This window comes from Anopheles moucheti, chromosome 3 (genome assembly GCF_943734755.1).
Source record: "Anopheles moucheti chromosome 3, idAnoMoucSN_F20_07, whole genome shotgun sequence".
NCBI lineage: Eukaryota > Metazoa > Arthropoda > Insecta > Diptera > Culicidae > Anopheles > Anopheles moucheti.
This window is the reverse complement of record NC_069141.1, coordinates 80,207,555-80,226,201: the sequence shown is the minus strand read 5'-3', so window position 1 is coordinate 80,226,201 and position 18,647 is coordinate 80,207,555. Positions and strand designations below refer to the sequence as shown.

Genomic DNA, 18,647 nt, shown 5'->3' with positions numbered 1-18,647 from the left:
GCGATCAAGCTCGCACATCAATCATTCTTCATTTTGTCTTTGACGCTTATCAGGCGCTTGATTTTTTTTTTTTGACTAACTTCCTCTCACTTTTTGGTAAAAACCGTTTTCTCGCTCACCTGCCCGATCGTCTTTACGGTTTGGTACGCATCTTTACGGGATTTTTTCTGTGCCCAGGGTTTGGTAGTAGCGCCGAGAGGATGTAACCTTGAAGGTGAAGAAAAAAAGGGTCAAAATAGTTAAAAATAACGCTGTAGTTCCGCGTGGAAAAAAGGGAAATAAAATCGACTTCACTTAAATCAGGGTGATTAATTGTCGGCCTGCAGCGACAAGCTCGGTATGGTATCGAAGGTTAGTGTGAGATTCTACTTGGTTGATGAGTATAAATGGATGTTGTTTACCGGAACCACGAATGGAAAACTGTAGAAGCGTTCGATGCAAATTTGGATAGTAAATATCTATTTGGAGCTGATTAGTGGCCGTTTGCATCAATAACTGTGGTGAGATTATCCAAAGTAATAAAGCATTCAGTTGGGTGATATATCTCCACACGCAAGAAGACCTCTGAAAAGAATTATGCTTAAAATAGCATTCGATAACATATGTCAAATACACTGGTAGCAGTGGCGTGTACAAGCAATATATTATGCTTTGATTGCATTGAATATTAAAACGATTTTATTACGCCTCTCAGAAGTGAAACTATTCTCTTCATCATGTTCTTTCCACCTGTACGGGTTGTAAAATGTTCAAAAGCTTAGATATTCAATGAATTATTCATCAAGCTACTCAAATATTGATATAAAACTGCGAGATTTGGCGCCTCATTAGCAATGTGACCGATGTTCGAGCACAATGGAAGCGTGTGTGTTGCAAATTGCATACCTTTAGGCGCTTTGTTGTTCGGGCCGCGATTTAGCATCGAGATAAAGCACAACGGTTTAAATCCATGCTGAACACTGTCAAACTTTTTCTTATAAATATACCAAACAGTTTTTGAACAATTATTTCTTACTTTGAACACTTCAAATAATTGTTTGATCAATACCAATTACAGCTGCATTCTAATAACCTTGTTACAGGTCACCGGAAGCACACCAATAAACCACACTGCTTGTCATCGTTCAAATAAGGAAAGTTCAACAATTCAGCTAAAAATAATATTTATTTGTTCTTCATTAGTAAGAAAGGAACATGCGCGTTGACAACTAAGTTTCCAAAACCTTTCTGACATTTAGATAGATGCTCTTTCTTGCATTTTCCCAGTTGTTTTATATTAATTCTGTTCGTCAAATGATTATACGGGGCTTGTGATTTTGTATTCTCCATTGGCACGGTCGGGTAAGTGGTTGAGATATAGTGCACCATGCGGTAAATATTTTAAGTGCAAGTAAATGTAGTGTTACAACAATTTTGAATATAAACAGTATGGTTCATCCGTAAAATCTTCTTAAACAAAATACACCAAAGCAGTGACCTTTTAAGACATTTTTGACACATGAACGGTGATTGAGTATTCATTTTGCTTACATTCTACATCAAATATTAGGCAGCATTACTCCTTCCTAACGATAATAATGATTTTGTAAATCATCGCTCTGCTATAGCTAAGCTCATTAAGCACGAGGACACAAACATAAAAATACATGTATAAAAAGATAGAAGCGCGAACTGTTTTTGTGCAAACATGTTAAGAACACTTTTTAAGTAGGATAAAAATATCTTCCTCTCCTTTTTTCTGTAACATCTCCCATCAACATCTTCTGGCACCTGAATCGTTTATCACGTGTACATGGACGTGTAAAATGTGTTTCGTTTTCTTTTCCTGAGAAATATTATTGTGTCCCGCAAAAACCATCTGCAAGGTGGCATTCATTGTAAATCCTGAGCTGTAAATGCATAATGACATAAGATTGCTGTCTGTTTGTAGGTTCTTGTTGTTTTTTTGTTTCAATATTTCAACGGTAAGGCGTTCATATAAGGTGTTACATTACGATTCTTCACGAAGAAAAGATGTTTAACGACGTATCTTCTTATTATTGCCGCTCTCGAAGTACATGTAGTCCTGCAAATAGATGGAAGTATCACTCAGTATTGATTCCTTTCGGGGACTTGAAAATCAAACCAAACACTCACAATCAAAAATAGGGCTCCAAGCATGGTGGCCTTCACCCTAACGTCCAAATCCATCGGGAAGTTGATGCCAAAGTTGTCTGCATCGGTAAAGTGTTCCTGCACGAACCCGGTCCACTGCTTCGTCACCTTGCCGACCTCGGTACCATCTTTAGAAAATACCTGAAAAATAGATATACAAATAGAAATAGAAATAGATATTGCGCTTAAAAAACCGCTCTCATGTTGCTCCATCACTCACGGCAAACTTCACATCGCCACAAGGCGAACACTGGCACACAGGACCCCGAATGGTCAGCACCGTTTCGTTGTTGCGATCGCGTATGTCAAACACCGGACGGCAAAGGCTCCACTTCTGCACAACCGTACCGATCACGGTGCCCGGCGGAGAGGACACTTCCAGCTTCTGCAGACAGCACGGGAAGCAGCAGGACTTGCAGCGCAGATCGCGGTGCAGATGCAGCACCTCGTTCTGATAGTTGTCCAGGATCTTGATATCGAACGGACGATCCGGGCCGCAGCACATGCGTGTACAGCAGCTGGTGTCCTCCACCGCCCAGTACACGTTCTGTCCGAAGGTGTTCTTCACGGTGTACTTGTTCGCCATTTCGAAGCCGGTGAAGGCCTCCAGCAGCTCGACCTGCTGATGCACGAGCAGCTGATCAACTGCCGTCAGGTATTCCAAGCCAGGCGGACAGTTGGGTATGCCCTGCGGCATAGGCATCCAAGACACTGCGGAGAAACATTAAGCAGATCGAAACAGACACCTGTTAGGATGGTTTCCTTGGGAAAATAAATGCAATCTGCTCGTATCGTTCCACCAATCCAGCTACCACCTTCGTTCTTGATCCGTTAGCAATCGTTCAAACTGTTGATCTCGATCGTCCACACACGTCTCTTCTGTCCGTTTCTTTTCCTTCACCGATCGCTTCCCGAACCGGACATTTCGCATAAAACGCCCACAGTTTGCCAGCTTCTTTTCCACCACATGCCATACGACGATCACAAGCCGACGGGTTTGATATTGTTTCCTTTTGCCTTCCTCACGCTCCCCACGAACGGGGCCATTGCCCGAAGGCTCGTCACTCACGCAAAGCCGATCGACCGATACGCAGCTTGTGAAATAGTCTTGGGCACGCTTCTTCGGAGTCATCCTGTGCGGTTGAGTTCTGCCGGTGAACTGAACTGGCTGCATGGAATCGCGTGACGGTCATAAGCTGACAGTGGGTGAAACTTTTTCGCTCACTTATCTAGCGGTTGCGATACTTCTGCTACACCCCGCAATAGATTCACGTACATCTTATCTACTGGCAGGCTCATTGCCGATTGCACGCGTGTAGAAAGGAACAAGGGCCGTTATCAATTGCCTTGCCAATGGTTTCTTCGATACGAAGGTTGGCAGTGCTTGATGTTATTATTTCTGGCTAGACAAAACTGATGCTTGATCTAAGCGAAGCGTCACGAGAGCAATACTTACTAACTTGCTGCTGACCGAGTACGGGTTGCATCGGCATGCCTGGCTGTGTCATGATCGGCATACCGTTCTGCGGCACCGCCATGTAACCGGGTGGAGGTGGTGGTCCCGTGGTCTATGAAAGGAAAGTAAGATGAGTTCAAAACTTGTGTCTCAGGACGCACAACGATAAGGATTTGGGATGTTGCTCTATTCTTACCATTGGAGCCGCCGGATAGGTTGGGGCGGCCTGTGGAAGCAAAGGGTTTGCCGCATCCTGGCCAATGGAAGGATACAACGGATTGGCAGGCGGTTGCTGCTGCTGCTGCTGCTCAAGAGGAATCTTTTCGGGAGTATTAGCCATTGTGTTGCACTCTGAATCGATAGGAATAAACAAAAACGAAACAATTAATGTTTTATCAACCTGGTAAAAATAAATTAGTTAAGTTGTTCTAAAATGCTAATTTACCAAAGGTAATTTTAGATCGAAGAAACATTTTTTCTCTTACTACTGTACTTAGTACAAATAACGTAACGTATCAGGTACCGTAACGTGTTACAAATAAGATTGCATATCTTCAGGCGCATACATTCGTGTAACGTGTTACAAATAAGATTGCATATCTTCAGGCGCATACATTCGAGACATTCGTTATCGGATAGTCAGATTTCCAGTTTTACTCAGAAATACTTATTTACAGATTCAGTATCAAAAATGATTGCGCCATCTATCGTCAATCAACGATACTAATTAAAAAAACTACTCCATTCAAAGTAACATTGACTTTATTAAAGAATGCCTCTATCACAAACAATAACTAATCACTGCATCTATCTGTGACTGCTACTACAGCATGATGTGGCAGTTTTATGACTCTCTGACTCGTTGCCCGTCATTAGCGTGAAGAGGTTCTCATGTGTGGTATTTGCTTGCGTAACGTAACGACACGTTTTCAGTATAGTTGAAGGGGATATTAGTTGAGATGCCATAATACTGGATGGTTCCTAGGTATGAGAATCAATCATATGTATTATTTATCAATTTCAAAAGCCAAATATTTTACAAACATTCACACGTTTACATTACATTAATCCATCTCGCCCACCGGCTTGACGATAACCTCGTGCACCTGCACATGAGGAGGAGTGCCCAACGCATACAGTATCGCACCCACAACGTCCTCCGCTTCCAACATGGGCGTATTTTCGAACTGTTTGCCCTCTGGCACCATCTCCGTCCGCACAATCCCGGGACTGATGCTCTACAACGAAGCGCATATCAACATTCGGTAGAGTGCAGTGTCTTCCCTGAAACAAGGTCATCCATCCACCAATCTCAACATACCGTAACCTTCACCTGGGTGCCTTCGTTGCGCAGATCATTTCGCAACGTTTCCGTTATCGCCGTTACCGCATACTTGGATGCACCGTAGATGTTGAGGTTGGGAAACCCGATGTACTTGTGTCCGAGAATGCTGTTAATGTTCACTATATGACCGGCGACCTGGCGGCGTTTCATTGATTGGAACGCTTCTCGGCTGCAATGCACCAGTCCCATCACGTTCGTGTCCATCACGGTGCGCAAATCTTGCCCATTGCCGGGTGTTAGCAGTGTGCAGGTTAGCTTCGACACGCCTGCATTGTTGATCAACACATCCACCCCACCGAGCTGTCGATCGACAGCCGCGAAAGCGCTCACTATCGAGTCTTCGCTGGTCACATCGCACCGGTACGCATGTATGCGGCTTCCAACTTCCGGTGGAAGGGTTTTCTTCAGCTCCTCCACACGCTCAACGCGCCGTGCCAGACCTACCACAGCCATGCCGGCCCGGGCAAGAGCCTGCACCGCGGACGCCCCAATGCCGGAGCTAGCACCAGTTACGATCGCCACTTTTCCTACCCATCGATCCATTTTGCACGATATCAGTGAGAGAACTGACTACGGTAGGTTCAGTAGTAGCTGGTTTTTAATATTTGCAACTCTGATGTCAGAGGCAGACTACTCGGGTGAGTCGGCTATTTCGTAGCTGACGCTAATTAGCTTAGATGATGATGTGCACAAAAACTCACCGATCGTTAATGACCCAAGTGAGATGTGATCATGGTTGGATGAATGAGCCCTAGGAATGCCCAGTTTAGTATAATTTTACAGACATGATCATTTTAATAATGTTCGATTTATTATAGTCAAACTCTTTCGAAACGGCACAACGTTACCACATAATTAAAAATAACATAAAGATTGCATACTGTCAGGCGTTGTGAACCAAAGATACGATTAATACGATACTAGATCATATCAAGAATTGCTTAATTTTAAAAACTGACATGGGTGAAGGACAGTTTGGCATACATCTCTGGATTAACATACGCAATACAAAAGTAAGTTAACTTTCATCTGCGGACGTGATCAACAGCTACTGTTTTAAACCGTACACAATAGGCATTGCACATACAAGTATAGGGCAAAAACATATTATTACGATTGATTTTTTTTGTATCGTTTCTTTAATTAATTTGTTTAAACACCTCATTTACCTTCTAAAATATGGTTCTTCAATTGATTTTGATTGAATGATTTTTAATTTCATTGTTCTCATTTTGGACACGAAGTGCACGCATCCGCGCTCAGTGTGCCGAGATACTGATACGTTTAATGAACACGTTCTGCTTCATTTCCCGGACCATAATGGTGCCGGAAAATTCGTACACATACTGTTACAAGCGGTTTGTTTATCTTCGTTGATTACTTAGCCCTTTCCTTATGCAAACAATAGTGAGGATTGTTTAAAACGCAGAAAAGGAACAAACAACTTAACCGAAGCATAAATACGTACTGGTCTTGGTAGATTGTGCTCGAAATTTTGGATGATGGAATACTTATTTATAGACAGTTTCGACAGATAGAGATATGGCAAGTTCATGCTGGTAGCTATTGGTAGAATATTGCTGCATGAAGAACTTTGATGGAATAATTCTTTGAACTCCGTTGCATCCCTTTTATTGTAGTTTAAATCATTCTGAAACAAATAAGGTACAACAGTCTTAAAAGGCTTTGTTTCCTCGCTCTAATAACGCACTTTTAACAGATACAAACTTGCAGCGTCTGAAGAATTGAACCAAGAACCACGTGCAATGGTGGGCAATGGACCGAATCCTGTCCATGGTGGGCTCAATGTCAAGGGTGGCCAGGGTATACTATTTTATAAAGCCCTTGCACTCTGACTCGACCGTACAGTATACGCTTCAGAGCAATCGTGAACGCAGCATCGAAAGAAATCCCAACCGAATTCGAGTTCCACAACATGGACCGTTGGACTGGAAAAGTAGCCGTTGTAACAGGGGCCAGCTCAGGTATTGGTGCCGCCACTGCAAAAGCACTCGTTCGTGCTGGTATGATTACGATCGGTTTAGCAAGGCGCGTGGAACTAATAGAGACACTCAAAACGGAGCTTCCAGCTGATATGTCTGGACGACTCCACGGTATCCGATGCGATGTCACCAGGGAGAAAGACATTTTGGCCGCTTACCGCCAGATAGAGACCCAGTACGGAGGTGTTGATGTGCAGATCAATTGTGCTGGAATTGCGCGAAATACTATACGCGTACTGCAAGCAAACAATACGCAAGACCTCCGTGATATAGTGAACACCAATCTGCTCGGATTGACTCTGTGCAGCCGGGAAGCGTATTTATCGATGCAGAAACGCTCGGTTGATGGCCACATCGTGCACATCAACAGCATTGTCGGACATTCAATTCCACCCTTGAACACGCTTAACATCTATCCGGCCGTTAAGTACGGTATTACGGCACTCACGGAAACGATGCGCCAAGAGTTGCGGTTTGCCGGTACAAAAATTAAAGTTACGGTAAGTTAATAAGTGCTTTCCGCTGGGGTAATTAGTACGTTAATGAACATCATTTAATTTACAGAGCATTAGTCCAGGATTTACGCGAACTCCGATCAATCCCAACAGTGGTACATACACGGGACCCATTCTCGAGCCGGAAGATATTGCGGATGCGATCCTGTATGCTCTCGGAACTCCACCAAGAGTGCAGATACACGAGCTGACAATCAAACCAGTCGGTGAAGTAGAATAGTATCACGACTATAATATTCCTAACTTTATAACATCAACGTATTCAAATAAGGTTTAAGTTCTAAACGCCTAAAAGTATGCAATCGGCAATGCTAGAGTCGGTTAACAAGTAAACATTTAGTACTTCCGTATTTCAATCGATCATTCACCTTGATAGTCTTCAGGTACCTCTTGAATCAACAGCAAGTCGTTCAGAAAATACGATCTGCAGTGTATAGTGTTTAGTCAATAATAACCATTCCTGTTTTTGCAATACTGTAAACTGTCGATACTTATTTGTGCACCCATAAATACTAACCAAATGAACGGAAATGCAATTTTAGATACCTCCTGTTTCAATTTTAGACTGTCGGTTACTGACCGTGTGAGTTACTGACCACAAAAACAACGAAGTCATCGTTTCCATTCCCCTATTTACTGGTATTTCAACGAATGTGCGTTTGATAAGGCACCTACACACCGATAGGGCAGTGATTAGATTGCGTTACGATATGCCATACCTTTCGATACGTTGTAGCATATGCTACAACATGCTTTACATATCGAGCACACGAGTTAGCACAACAGTCGCTATCCAACCGTTGAGCAGTGGCGAACGACTTTTTCGGTTGCGTGATAATAGATCGTCTTTTTTCGGGTTAATTTGAAGTTCAAGTTTAGAATTGAAACCAATGGAACGCTGGCAGGGCAAGGTAGCGGTAGTGACCGGTGCCAGTTCGGGCATTGGTGCGGCAACTGTGACAGCCCTTGCGAATGCTGGAATGATCACAATTGGTCTGGCGCGTCGTGTCGAACGAGTTGAAGCGCTGAAAACGGATCTTCCCGACGAAGTCCGCGCTCGTCTACACGCTATTCGATGTGACGTAACGAAGGAGGATGATATTCTGTCCACCTTCCGTGAAATAGTGGCAAAGTACGGTGGTGTTGATGTGCTGATCAATAACGCAGGTGTGGCAAGATCGACCGTCGGTGTGCTGGATGCTGACAATACGCAAGCACTGCGGGATGTGATCGATACTAATCTGATGGGGCTGACTCTGTGCAGCCGAGAAGCCTATCAGTCAATGAAGAAACGATCGGCCGATGGCCATATCATCCACATCAACAGTATTCTCGGCCACTATGTACTACCGATGGGGACACTTAATGTCTATCCTGCCACCAAGTTTGCCGTGACGGCACTCACGGAAACGATGCGCCATGAGCTCAGGTTGGCTGGGACGAAAATAAAAGTCACGGTAAGTTGATAGACACACTATCAGACAGGCTACCGAACCGAACGGAACGGAACTCTGCATTGTTCTGTTTGTTATCTAATCTCTAGAAAGAAGTTGTTCGTAAATTGGTACAATTAGTTTATTTTTCTCCTCTTTGCTCATGGAACATTTAACTTGTAATCAAAAATACCGCTATTTTTTATCATTTTGATCAAAATGACTACTCTCTGTCCCAAAGACTCTTCATAGTAGATTATTAATAAAGGTTTTTGTATATAGCTTAAATAGCTCCTATAAATGATGGCAGTAATACTTAATATTGATGTTGACAACATGAATTATTTCAAATAATCCAAAAATTTGATCAATTAGACTTATTGATTGAAAGTTTTTTTTTTAAAATTTACACACTTTTCTTTTTTTATAAATTTCATATGCATTTCTAAACTTCCAGAGCATAAGCCCAGGGCTGGTAAGAACCGAGATCATCCCGAACAGTTCGGCGATTACCAATATGCCCATACTCGAACCAGAGGACATTGCGAACGCTATTCTGTACGTACTTGGGACCCCACCCAGAGTACAAATTCACGAACTAACAATAAAACCGGTGGGCGAACAAATGTAAAATTTGCATTGTTAGGTTTGATCAACAGTTCAAACGATTGAAGAGCCTTTCAACAAGTTGTAAGAAATAAAGAGACATAATTTTGAACAAACAACAGGCTGGGAATTAATGTTTATTAATATTTAAGTAAAATAAATAACTCATCTCTATAACACAGGGGTCAGCAAAGTGCGATCCGCGGGCTAAATCTGGCTTCAGGATTTTAACCGGTCCGTTTGAACATTTTGTAATAACCTCGCATTCAAGAATCCTTTTCGGAGTCCATTCCTGATTTCAATGACTTTTCACTTAAGATTCATATGAGTGGCTCTTCTCAAAAGATTCATCAAACACAACACTAGTTTTATGATGTCACCTATTTCATGTATCTATACCTCATTTGGAGTGCCTGGCCCACTGCTTCAGAATTGATTGTACTATTGGGCCCTATTAGCGAAAGGTGTGCTGATCCCTGCTGTTATCTTCAACACGTTATCTTCAACAACAAATGATAAAATGTGTTGTAAGCATTTCATAACTTGACCTCAGTGAACCAAACGTTAAGTGCATAATGACATCAAATCTGCACTTGATAATGGATAATAGATAAGCACAACTGATACGTCATACTCAAGCCGTCCTCCACAAAAAAGAGAAATACGCTACGTCATCTCTTGGGTGTACTATCAACAGATGCTGTTACTAACACAACCATAAACAGGAACTTCTGATGTGCAAAGTTCAAACCAGCAGGAAGGTATGATACGTCCGGTCTGTGCATCGTTTTAACAGTCCAAATCCAAACGTCGAACTAAACAGTACATCAATCCCGGCCGAAACAATGGAGCGCTGGCAGGGCAAGGTAGCGATAGTGACCGGGGCCAGTTCGGGCATTGGCGCGGCAACCGTAAAAGCACTCGCCAAAGCCGGCTTGATTACTTTCGGTCTAGCGCGTCGTGTCGAACGTGTTGACGAGCTAAAAAATGAGCTTCCCGGTGACGCAAAGGAGCGTCTCCACAGTATCCGATGCGACATCACGAAGGAGGAAGACATTTTGGCCGCCTTTCGGCAGGTGCAGGAAAAGTACGGTGGTGTTGATGTGCTGATCAATAACGCAGGTGTGGCAAGATCGACCGTCGGTGTGCTGGATGCTGACAATACGCAAGCACTGCGGGATGTGATCGATACTAATCTGATGGGGCTGACTCTGTGCAGCCGAGAAGCCTATCAGTCAATGAAGAAACGATCGGCCGATGGCCATATCATCCACATCAACAGTATTCTCGGCCACTATGTACTACCGATGGGGACACTTAATGTCTATCCTGCATCCAAGTATGCCGTGACGGCACTCACGGAAACGATGCGCCATGAGCTCAGGTTGGCTGGGACGAAAATCAAAGTCACGGTAAGTTGATAGATACGCTACCAGACACGCTACCGACCGGAGCAGTAAACTGCTGTGTTATCTAATATCTAATCGCAAAATCGGAATTGATTTATCAAATTGATTTTTTTATCAAAAACTTTAAAATATTTGTATCCAAGAATTGAAGTGGAGAAATTTCTAGCACTTAGTATTACTATTCGCAACCCCAATGATTTTATAGCAGTTATATTATAGCAAGCAGAAGCCTACTATGAATGTATTTAGAAATAGTAATTATTGAAGTAGTGAACGCGAAACATTTCAAATAATTTAGTCCAACCAATGTGACTAATCAGTTTAAAAATTAAAGTTCATTAACTGTGTGTTCCATTTTTAAAAATGTCAATCCCATTCTTACTCCTCAGAGCATAAGCCCAGGGTTGGTAAGAACCGAGATCATCCCGAACAGTATGGGCGATACTCCGTTACTCGAATCAGAGGACATTGCGGACGCTATTCTGTACGTACTTGGGACCCCACCTGGAGTACAAATTCACGAGCTGACGATTAAACCGGTGGGTGAAGAAATGTAAAATTTGCATTGTACTTCAATGTTTGACAAACAGTTGAAACGATTGAAGAGTCTTTCATCGTATTGCAAGAAATAAAGACATTTTTTCACACTTAACCATTATTCACACGAAACAGCCATGAGTTGAGAATTTTACTTAAAAAAAAGCATTTTTATAGCACATCGTCTTCAAAAGCAAATGATAAAATATGTTGTAACTACCCATTCATAACTTGACCTTTGCAATCCAAATTTGTTTATCGCACTCTAAGTAAATAATGACATCAAATCCGCACTTGATAATGATATCACAACCAATACGTCATACTCAAGCCGTCCTCCAAAAAATGTCATAACGCACCGTCATCCCTTGAGTGTATTATCAACAGATGCTGTTACTAACACAACCATCAATATGAACTCCTGCTATACAAAGTTCAGACCAGCAGGAAAGTATGATCCGTCCGGTCTGTGCATCGTTTTAACGCACACGACAGTTCCATCCCGACCGTCGAACTGAACGGTGCGTTTCTTATCAAACCCGGCAGAACCAATGGAGCGCTGGCAGGGCAAGGTAGCGATAGTGACCGGGGCCAGTTCGGGCATTGGTGCGGCAACCGTAAAAGCACTCGCCAAAGCCGGCTTGATTACGTTCGGTCTAGCGCGTCGTGTCGAACGTGTTGACGAGCTAAAAAATGAGCTTCCCGGTGACGCAAAGGAGCGTCTCCATAGTATCCGATGCGACATCACGAAGGAGGAAGACATTTTGGCCGCTTTCCGGCTGGTGGAGGAAAAGTACGGTGGTGTTGATGTGCTGATCAATAACGCTGGCCTAGCGAAGGGCGGTGTCGGTGTGCTGACTGCCAACAATACGCAGGTCGTACGGGATGTGATCGATACTAATATGGTGGGATTGGTCCTGTGCAGCCGGGAAGCGTATCAGTCGATGAAGAAACGTTCGGTTGACGGGCATATCGTGCATATCAACAGTATCCTCGGCCATATGGTGGCCCCGATGGGAACGATCAATGTTTATGCGGCCTCCAAGTACGGTGTGACGGCACTCACCGAAACAATGCGCCACGAGCTGAGGTTGGCTGGGACGAAAATCAAAGTCACGGTAAGTAGCAAACGAAAGTCAGAGATAAAAACAACTTCTACTGCCTTATCTTATCGTTGCACACACGAAAAATGTATTGATGGAGTTTCATTAACGTTGTTACTTTTGTGAAATGGGAAAACATTTTTTTTATTCATCAAATAACAGCCGACATAAATATGTTTTAATGTTTTGCTTGATACCATCATCGATGTTGTTATTGTTGAGGTCAAAACAATACAAAACCGTGCATTTAGTACAATCTGTACAGCAAACATTCGATAAGTACATACTGAAAACGTCGTTGCTATAATGTTTGGTGCTACCATAATTTGCGCCATCTATTGGTGGGTGGCATTACCATTTGTGTCTTACAAGGTTTGGAATACATATTATTTTAGCAATTACATTTCTCTCTCTCTCTCTCTCTTTCTCTCTCGCTCCTTCTCTCTCTCTCTCTTTCTTTTCAACAGAGCATCAGCCCGGGACTGGTCAGAACGGAGATGCCCACCAGCACTGCCCTTGCCGAAAGGCCCTGCCTCGAACCGGAAGACATTGCGGACGGAATCCTGTACGTGCTCGGAACTCCACCAAGGGTCCAGATCCACGAGCTGACGATAAAACCGGTTGGCGAAGCCATATGAGATGGGTACGGTGCGGGACGGCAACGAATTGCAAGATTTGGCAACCGTAGAGGAAACATGAGAGACAGAGATTAAAGCGTGGAAAACATAATCCAAAGAAAATAAACCGGTAGTGAAGATGAAGATGAGCGATGTCTCTAACACATACAGACGTTTTATTTTGCGTGGATGAGAAAGTGGGAACCATTCTACATTTTCGGGTTCACCAGTTGAACGCATTGATGTCCCATTGCAATGCGAAATTGATTTGTTTTGCTATAACGGTTTTATAGCAAATAGGCTTGGTTGAGCTTAGGCCTTATCATAGTAAACAGATAGCTCATGGTATTTGGTTTCAATCAATCCCCCCAAAATTTACAGTGCGTAACGTATTAATGTTTCATCAGGAGATAAGATAATGCCATGCTCGAATCGAACTGTTTAATCCTTTCGTACCGCTAATGATCGCCCTCTACCAAGGCCCCGAACAATTCATATCAAAATGGACCGTTGGACTGGTAAGGTGGCTCTCGTAACAGGGGCCAGTTCGGGTATTGGTGCTGCTACGGTTAAGGCTCTCGCCAACGCCGGCATGATCGTGGTCGGTCTTGCGCGGCGTGTCGAGCGTGTGGAGGCACTACGAGCGGAAGTCACCGAATCGGCTGCAAAACATCTGCACGCCATCCGGTGTGACATAACGCGGGAGGAAGACATTTTGGCCGCCTTCCGGCAGGTCGAAGAACGGTTCGGCGGGGTGGATGTGCTAATCAACAATGCGGGCGTAGCGGTCGGTGGCATTACTCTGTTCACGCCCGAAAATACTGCCGAGCTGAGGCGGGTGGTCGATACGAACGTGATGGGGCTGGTGCTGTGCAGTCGGGAAGCGTACCAGTCGATGAGCAGCCGCTCGGTCGATGGCCATATCGTGCACGTGAACAGTATCGTTGGTCATTCGGTGCCGGCGTTTGCGAGTTTTAATATCTATCCCGCCACCAAGTTCGGTGTGACGGCACTCACGGAAACGATGCGTCATGAGCTACGGATGGCCGATACCAAAATCAAAGTGACGGTAAGACTAATATGGGTGTGGATCGTGCTAGTAGCGCCTTGCCATTACGGTCGATGCCTTATCGTTTTTTCTTTAACAGAGCATTAGTCCGGGATTGGTCAACACGGAAGCGGTTCCTGATGCCATGAAAGTGGGTCAGACACCGATACTGGAACCGGAGGATATTGCCGATGCCATACTGTACGTGCTGGCCACACCGCCGAGGGTGCAGATTCATGAGCTAACCATTAGACCGGTTGGTGAAATGATGTGAGTCGCCAAAAATTTTTCCGAAAAAACTGGACTAAACGGAGTTGAGTGACATTAGGAATAGAAGATGCTTATGATGACGCAACTGTAAGTCCCATTGCAAAATATATTGAAAATTACACCCATTACACAAATCGAAATTACATTGATTGTTCATGTTTTGGTATGTCCTTATGAATCGTCTGAAAGCACCTAACAATATTGATTGTCCGAAATCAAATCTCAAGACGAGATCAACTCGATTATAACCAAGTTTAAGCCAAACATGAATCCAACTACCACCCCAATTTAAGCCTCCAGGATCCGAGATCTGCCTCTGCTTTGAGGATTCATGCAGCTTTTGAGAGTCAATTCCTGATTTGAATGACTTCTTACTCAAGACTCATGTTAATGAATCTTCTCAAAAGATCCAGGGACCGTTCTCCCTCAGCAACGGATGACTATTCGGCTACATGATAAATCAATTCGTTACGCCACCAAGTAGATTGTTGATTGATTTTTCCTCCAGGTTTTCGACCAGTTTCCAAATTGTAATTAAACTAATTAATTAACAAAATCGCCATCGGAAGGGAAATGAGTATGAACGCCATTAAAGCGTTGGATACTCTTAAATGTATTCTGAAGGATTGTCTAAATAAATAAAAATAGCACAGCAGTGTGCCGCTTCTATTAAGCACATGTTGTTAAAACACACACCAAACGTTCGTTGATCATCATTGATCATAAACAACAGACGCACAAGAACAGATCTATTCCGTTGTGTTCTTCCGGTATATGGCATGTTTGATTTATGATGCGGCTTGAAGTGGATAAATAAATATCGCGTCAAGTATTTTTCCACGTTCTCGGCTTCGAAGCGCTATGTTTAGTAATATAACATTTTTAGTTGAAAATAGTTTGTGTCTTCTTTTAAATTTATTAATCCGTTTGATTTATTTTATGTTTCAGAAATTTCATTTTCAATGCTTACAATCAAACAATTCAGCCAAAGCCATTCAGTAAGGTACTTAAAATCATGCTTGTCTGTTTTATCAAGTGTTTTTGCCATTTTTTTTTTTGCTGTTGTGCCTCGCACAACAAATAACTTTCATCACACTCCGGCTGCTCGGTGCTGGGTAGGCATTGCATCTGGCATTAATTTAGCTGCTTCCTAACCTCTGGCCACGACAGTCCACTGCACATAAAGATAACACACCCGGCCACAGCCAAAACAACTCGCGCTAAGCACACCAAACGCGACCGCGGAATTCGATGTAGAATTGTACCCAAAAAAATTAAACCCCACCAGCACGCACCAACCGTACGAAACAAAGAATCGTAATCTAGTAGGAATTGGGAATAAAGGCAAAAAATACATACACACACACACACACACACGCTTACAGTTCATTTCGTTCGGTCGAGCACTCTAAATTATGGGCAACACATTTTTACTTTCGCTTGCCTTTGGGGTAAGCATATGCACCCCATCGGGTACGCACGACGTCATCGTGACCGGGAAACATGGCCAAGGCCACACTAAGACCGATTTTAATTGAACGAAAACCGAGCACATTCCGATGAAGATGGGCACGTGTGTGTGTGTGTGTGTGTGTGGTTCAGGTCGTGAAAATGGAACAGAGCGGGAAAAACTCTCCATCAAGATGATAAGTTCCCCACAATGGGTTGCTTCGATGGAGATCAAGCAAACGCTACACTTTATGCTAAACGGGGCACGCGCACATACACGCGCACAAAACACACATACACACAAACACACACTTAAATCCAAAGTGTTAGCTTCTGTTTTCATCTAGACCCCATCGGAGTTTTCCCCTTCCCACTGAATGATGAAGAGGGTGTGGCTTTCCTCCTTTGCAGCACTGCAGGGCGTAAAAGTTTTCCATAACGATTCGATCATGTGTGTGTGTCTGCGCGTAAAGGAAAAATTGTTTTCCTATCGTGAATCATCACTAAACTGTACGTTGCATTTACTAATCACTCAATTCGGGTGATGGTCAACTATTTTGGCAACTCAACGCAATGGAATTATAAATGATTGTAGCCTTCCATCGCCATTTCGTAGCAGCATTTCTCCATGAACCGCGATGAGCCGGTCGTTCTGGATGAAAATTATTTAACTGTAAGCCTAAAAATAACCTTCAAAAATTGTCGAATGTGTCATTTTTGTTTTGGTTTTGCGCTGCGGATAACGAACGGACGGAACGGGGAGTGTAGGACAGATTAAATCATGCATACAATACACCAACACACTGATCATGCACCGTTGTATAATGATTAAAACATTCTTTAAATATGCCAACAGTGGCAACGAATTTTTAAAGCCCGACTGCAATCGATGTAGAAATGCAGTTCAACTTTCGTCGTGGTGACAAGGGATATAACAGGTTCCTAGAACTTCGTAGAGTGTCACGCAATGCTCCTCAATGTATGCAATTATGAATGCATTTTGAGATTGTTAACAAAACGAAGGAAAAAAAAAAGTTATTTTTGAAGCGTTCTAGTCAAAATCAAACACTTTTAATAAGAAATTCTAAAAGTGTGAAACAAAGAGGTAACAACCACTACCAGAAATAAGGAATTTTACCTAAATAAATCCTAATTAGCTAAGTACAGTTTTCATTTCCTGCTACAAAGGTAGGTGCAACAGGTTGGTTGGTACACAAGCGGCATCATCATCATCGTTCTTTTTAACACCATTCCCTCGTGGGAGAGCATGTAGAGAATAATGCAATGTACGTTACGAACCGGTTCCGGCATACTTTTTTACTGGTTTTTTGTTCGGCTATCCAAAGAAGGTGCCAAAAAGTGCAATAAGAAACAGATTTTTACCGTACAATACAACTGGCTAGCTGTAGTTCAAGGTCTGACACGTTGCAATAGCCAAAAAGTGGTGTACACTGGTACAATTTAGCCACAAAAACGATGAGAAAATCCATTCAAATTCTAGCAAAATGTTGACCGACACTAAACACAATGGACCCACACCTACATGCTGCGCGATCGAATAACGACTACGATCTTGTCCTATTTTGCATATAAATGATTCGTTTCAAGTTATACACACTTAATAGCCAATAGATTTGGCTAAATGAATTAGAATTGGGTTCAAACAACACTCACTTACCTTTTTTTTTTGAATCGTATTGTTCACTTGCTCAAGCTCTCTTCCAAACTTGTTCCAAACTTTTGTCCAAACGCGTCAAATATTTGCCAAAAAAACACGTCCGCAATTGATGGTTCTTGTGCGCAAACCAGAAAAAAAGAAAAACTACACACTCACAAAATTAAGTTCCACCCACGGTACCGGGCCGATAGAACACCGTATATCCGTATTTTCTAAACACAGCGAATATTTGACCAGCTTAAACTGCAACCACACACGCGGCACCAACGTTTGGACGTCCACCGTGAAGCGCCACCAAACATTAATGAAACGAGCGAAAAATCGCCGGCTTGTCGCGCCACGACGAACGTCCCGGCGCGTCCGTTTGAATAAATGGTGGCAGGGGGTGGAACCAAACGACAAAAGGAAGACGGGAAAGAAAACAACAAACACCGAAATAGAGCTTGATGGTATGGTTTCACTACTACTACAAACGTTACTACATCTTTACCGCTTACTACCACCATCGAGCGGGGAAGGTATGAACGCAATGCGAAAGGCAATGCGTGAAGCATAATCCTTCAATACTTCAGGCACAACATTGTTGGGGCTATGCTATGATTCTGTCTTATGGTACAGCTTTATAATAACTTTTCCATTTGTAGATTAATTCGATAAACCATTAACCATTTTTATACCAACTACGATACTTTTACAAGAATTAATAAAAATATTTCTCTGAATAAATAAAACAAAAGTGAGAAAATAGCATGGATTAATTGTAAAAGAGAAAAAAGAGTTGGAAATAAAGTCAACAAAATCCAACAAACAGCGAATAACAACAACGAAACTAAAAGAGATGAAAACAAATTAAAACATTAACAAAACAAATAAGACAATGAAAGGTTTTACAACATAAATGAACAGAAGAGCATACAGTTTGGTATTCAATAGCAAAATGTGACAGTATTTCATCCAAGGGTTTATGCGCGCTAACGAGATCGCTTTATGCGTGACCAAAACCGGCCCCAAATCATTCGACTGT

General features: G+C 42.8%; 7 protein-coding genes across 7 annotated transcripts; 5 read left to right on the top strand and 2 right to left on the bottom strand.

Annotated features, from left to right (window-relative positions):
- Window positions 1–1,247: 1,247 nt before the first annotated feature.
- On the bottom strand, window positions 1,248–17,745 carry LOC128304545 (phospholipid scramblase 2-like). Its single transcript, XM_053041736.1, has 6 exons — window positions 17,624–17,745; window positions 3,807–3,959; window positions 3,611–3,722; window positions 2,375–2,865; window positions 2,137–2,295; window positions 1,248–2,065 (listed from the first exon to the last, which is right to left on the bottom strand). Exons 2-6 carry the CDS (start codon window positions 3,948–3,950, stop codon window positions 2,018–2,020), a joined length of 954 nt encoding a protein of 317 aa, XP_052897696.1. The 5' UTR covers window positions 3,951–3,959; window positions 17,624–17,745; the 3' UTR covers window positions 1,248–2,017.
- Window positions 4,604–5,498, bottom strand: LOC128304547 (farnesol dehydrogenase-like). The gene is made up of 2 exons (XM_053041738.1): window positions 4,932–5,498; window positions 4,604–4,848 (listed from the first exon to the last, which is right to left on the bottom strand). The coding sequence occupies exons 1-2, from the start codon at window positions 5,496–5,498 to the stop codon at window positions 4,675–4,677; spliced, it is 741 nt and encodes a 246-aa protein (XP_052897698.1). The 3' UTR covers window positions 4,604–4,674.
- On the top strand, window positions 6,892–7,693 carry LOC128304551 (farnesol dehydrogenase-like). Its single transcript, XM_053041743.1, has 2 exons — window positions 6,892–7,458; window positions 7,523–7,693. The coding sequence occupies exons 1-2, from the start codon at window positions 6,892–6,894 to the stop codon at window positions 7,691–7,693; spliced, it is 738 nt and encodes a 245-aa protein (XP_052897703.1).
- Window positions 8,364–9,578, top strand: LOC128304546 (farnesol dehydrogenase-like). The gene is made up of 2 exons (XM_053041737.1): window positions 8,364–8,930; window positions 9,364–9,578. The coding sequence occupies exons 1-2, from the start codon at window positions 8,364–8,366 to the stop codon at window positions 9,535–9,537; spliced, it is 741 nt and encodes a 246-aa protein (XP_052897697.1). The 3' UTR covers window positions 9,538–9,578.
- On the top strand, window positions 10,354–11,478 carry LOC128304549 (farnesol dehydrogenase-like). The gene is made up of 2 exons (XM_053041741.1): window positions 10,354–10,924; window positions 11,311–11,478. The coding sequence occupies exons 1-2, from the start codon at window positions 10,358–10,360 to the stop codon at window positions 11,476–11,478; spliced, it is 735 nt and encodes a 244-aa protein (XP_052897701.1). The 5' UTR covers window positions 10,354–10,357.
- Window positions 11,964–13,334, top strand: LOC128304548 (farnesol dehydrogenase-like). The gene is made up of 2 exons (XM_053041740.1): window positions 11,964–12,576; window positions 13,029–13,334. The coding sequence occupies exons 1-2, from the start codon at window positions 12,010–12,012 to the stop codon at window positions 13,197–13,199; spliced, it is 738 nt and encodes a 245-aa protein (XP_052897700.1). The 5' UTR covers window positions 11,964–12,009; the 3' UTR covers window positions 13,200–13,334.
- LOC128304550 (farnesol dehydrogenase-like) lies at window positions 13,681–14,500 on the top strand. The gene is made up of 2 exons (XM_053041742.1): window positions 13,681–14,247; window positions 14,327–14,500. The coding sequence occupies exons 1-2, from the start codon at window positions 13,681–13,683 to the stop codon at window positions 14,498–14,500; spliced, it is 741 nt and encodes a 246-aa protein (XP_052897702.1).
- Window positions 17,746–18,647: the final 902 nt, after the last annotated feature.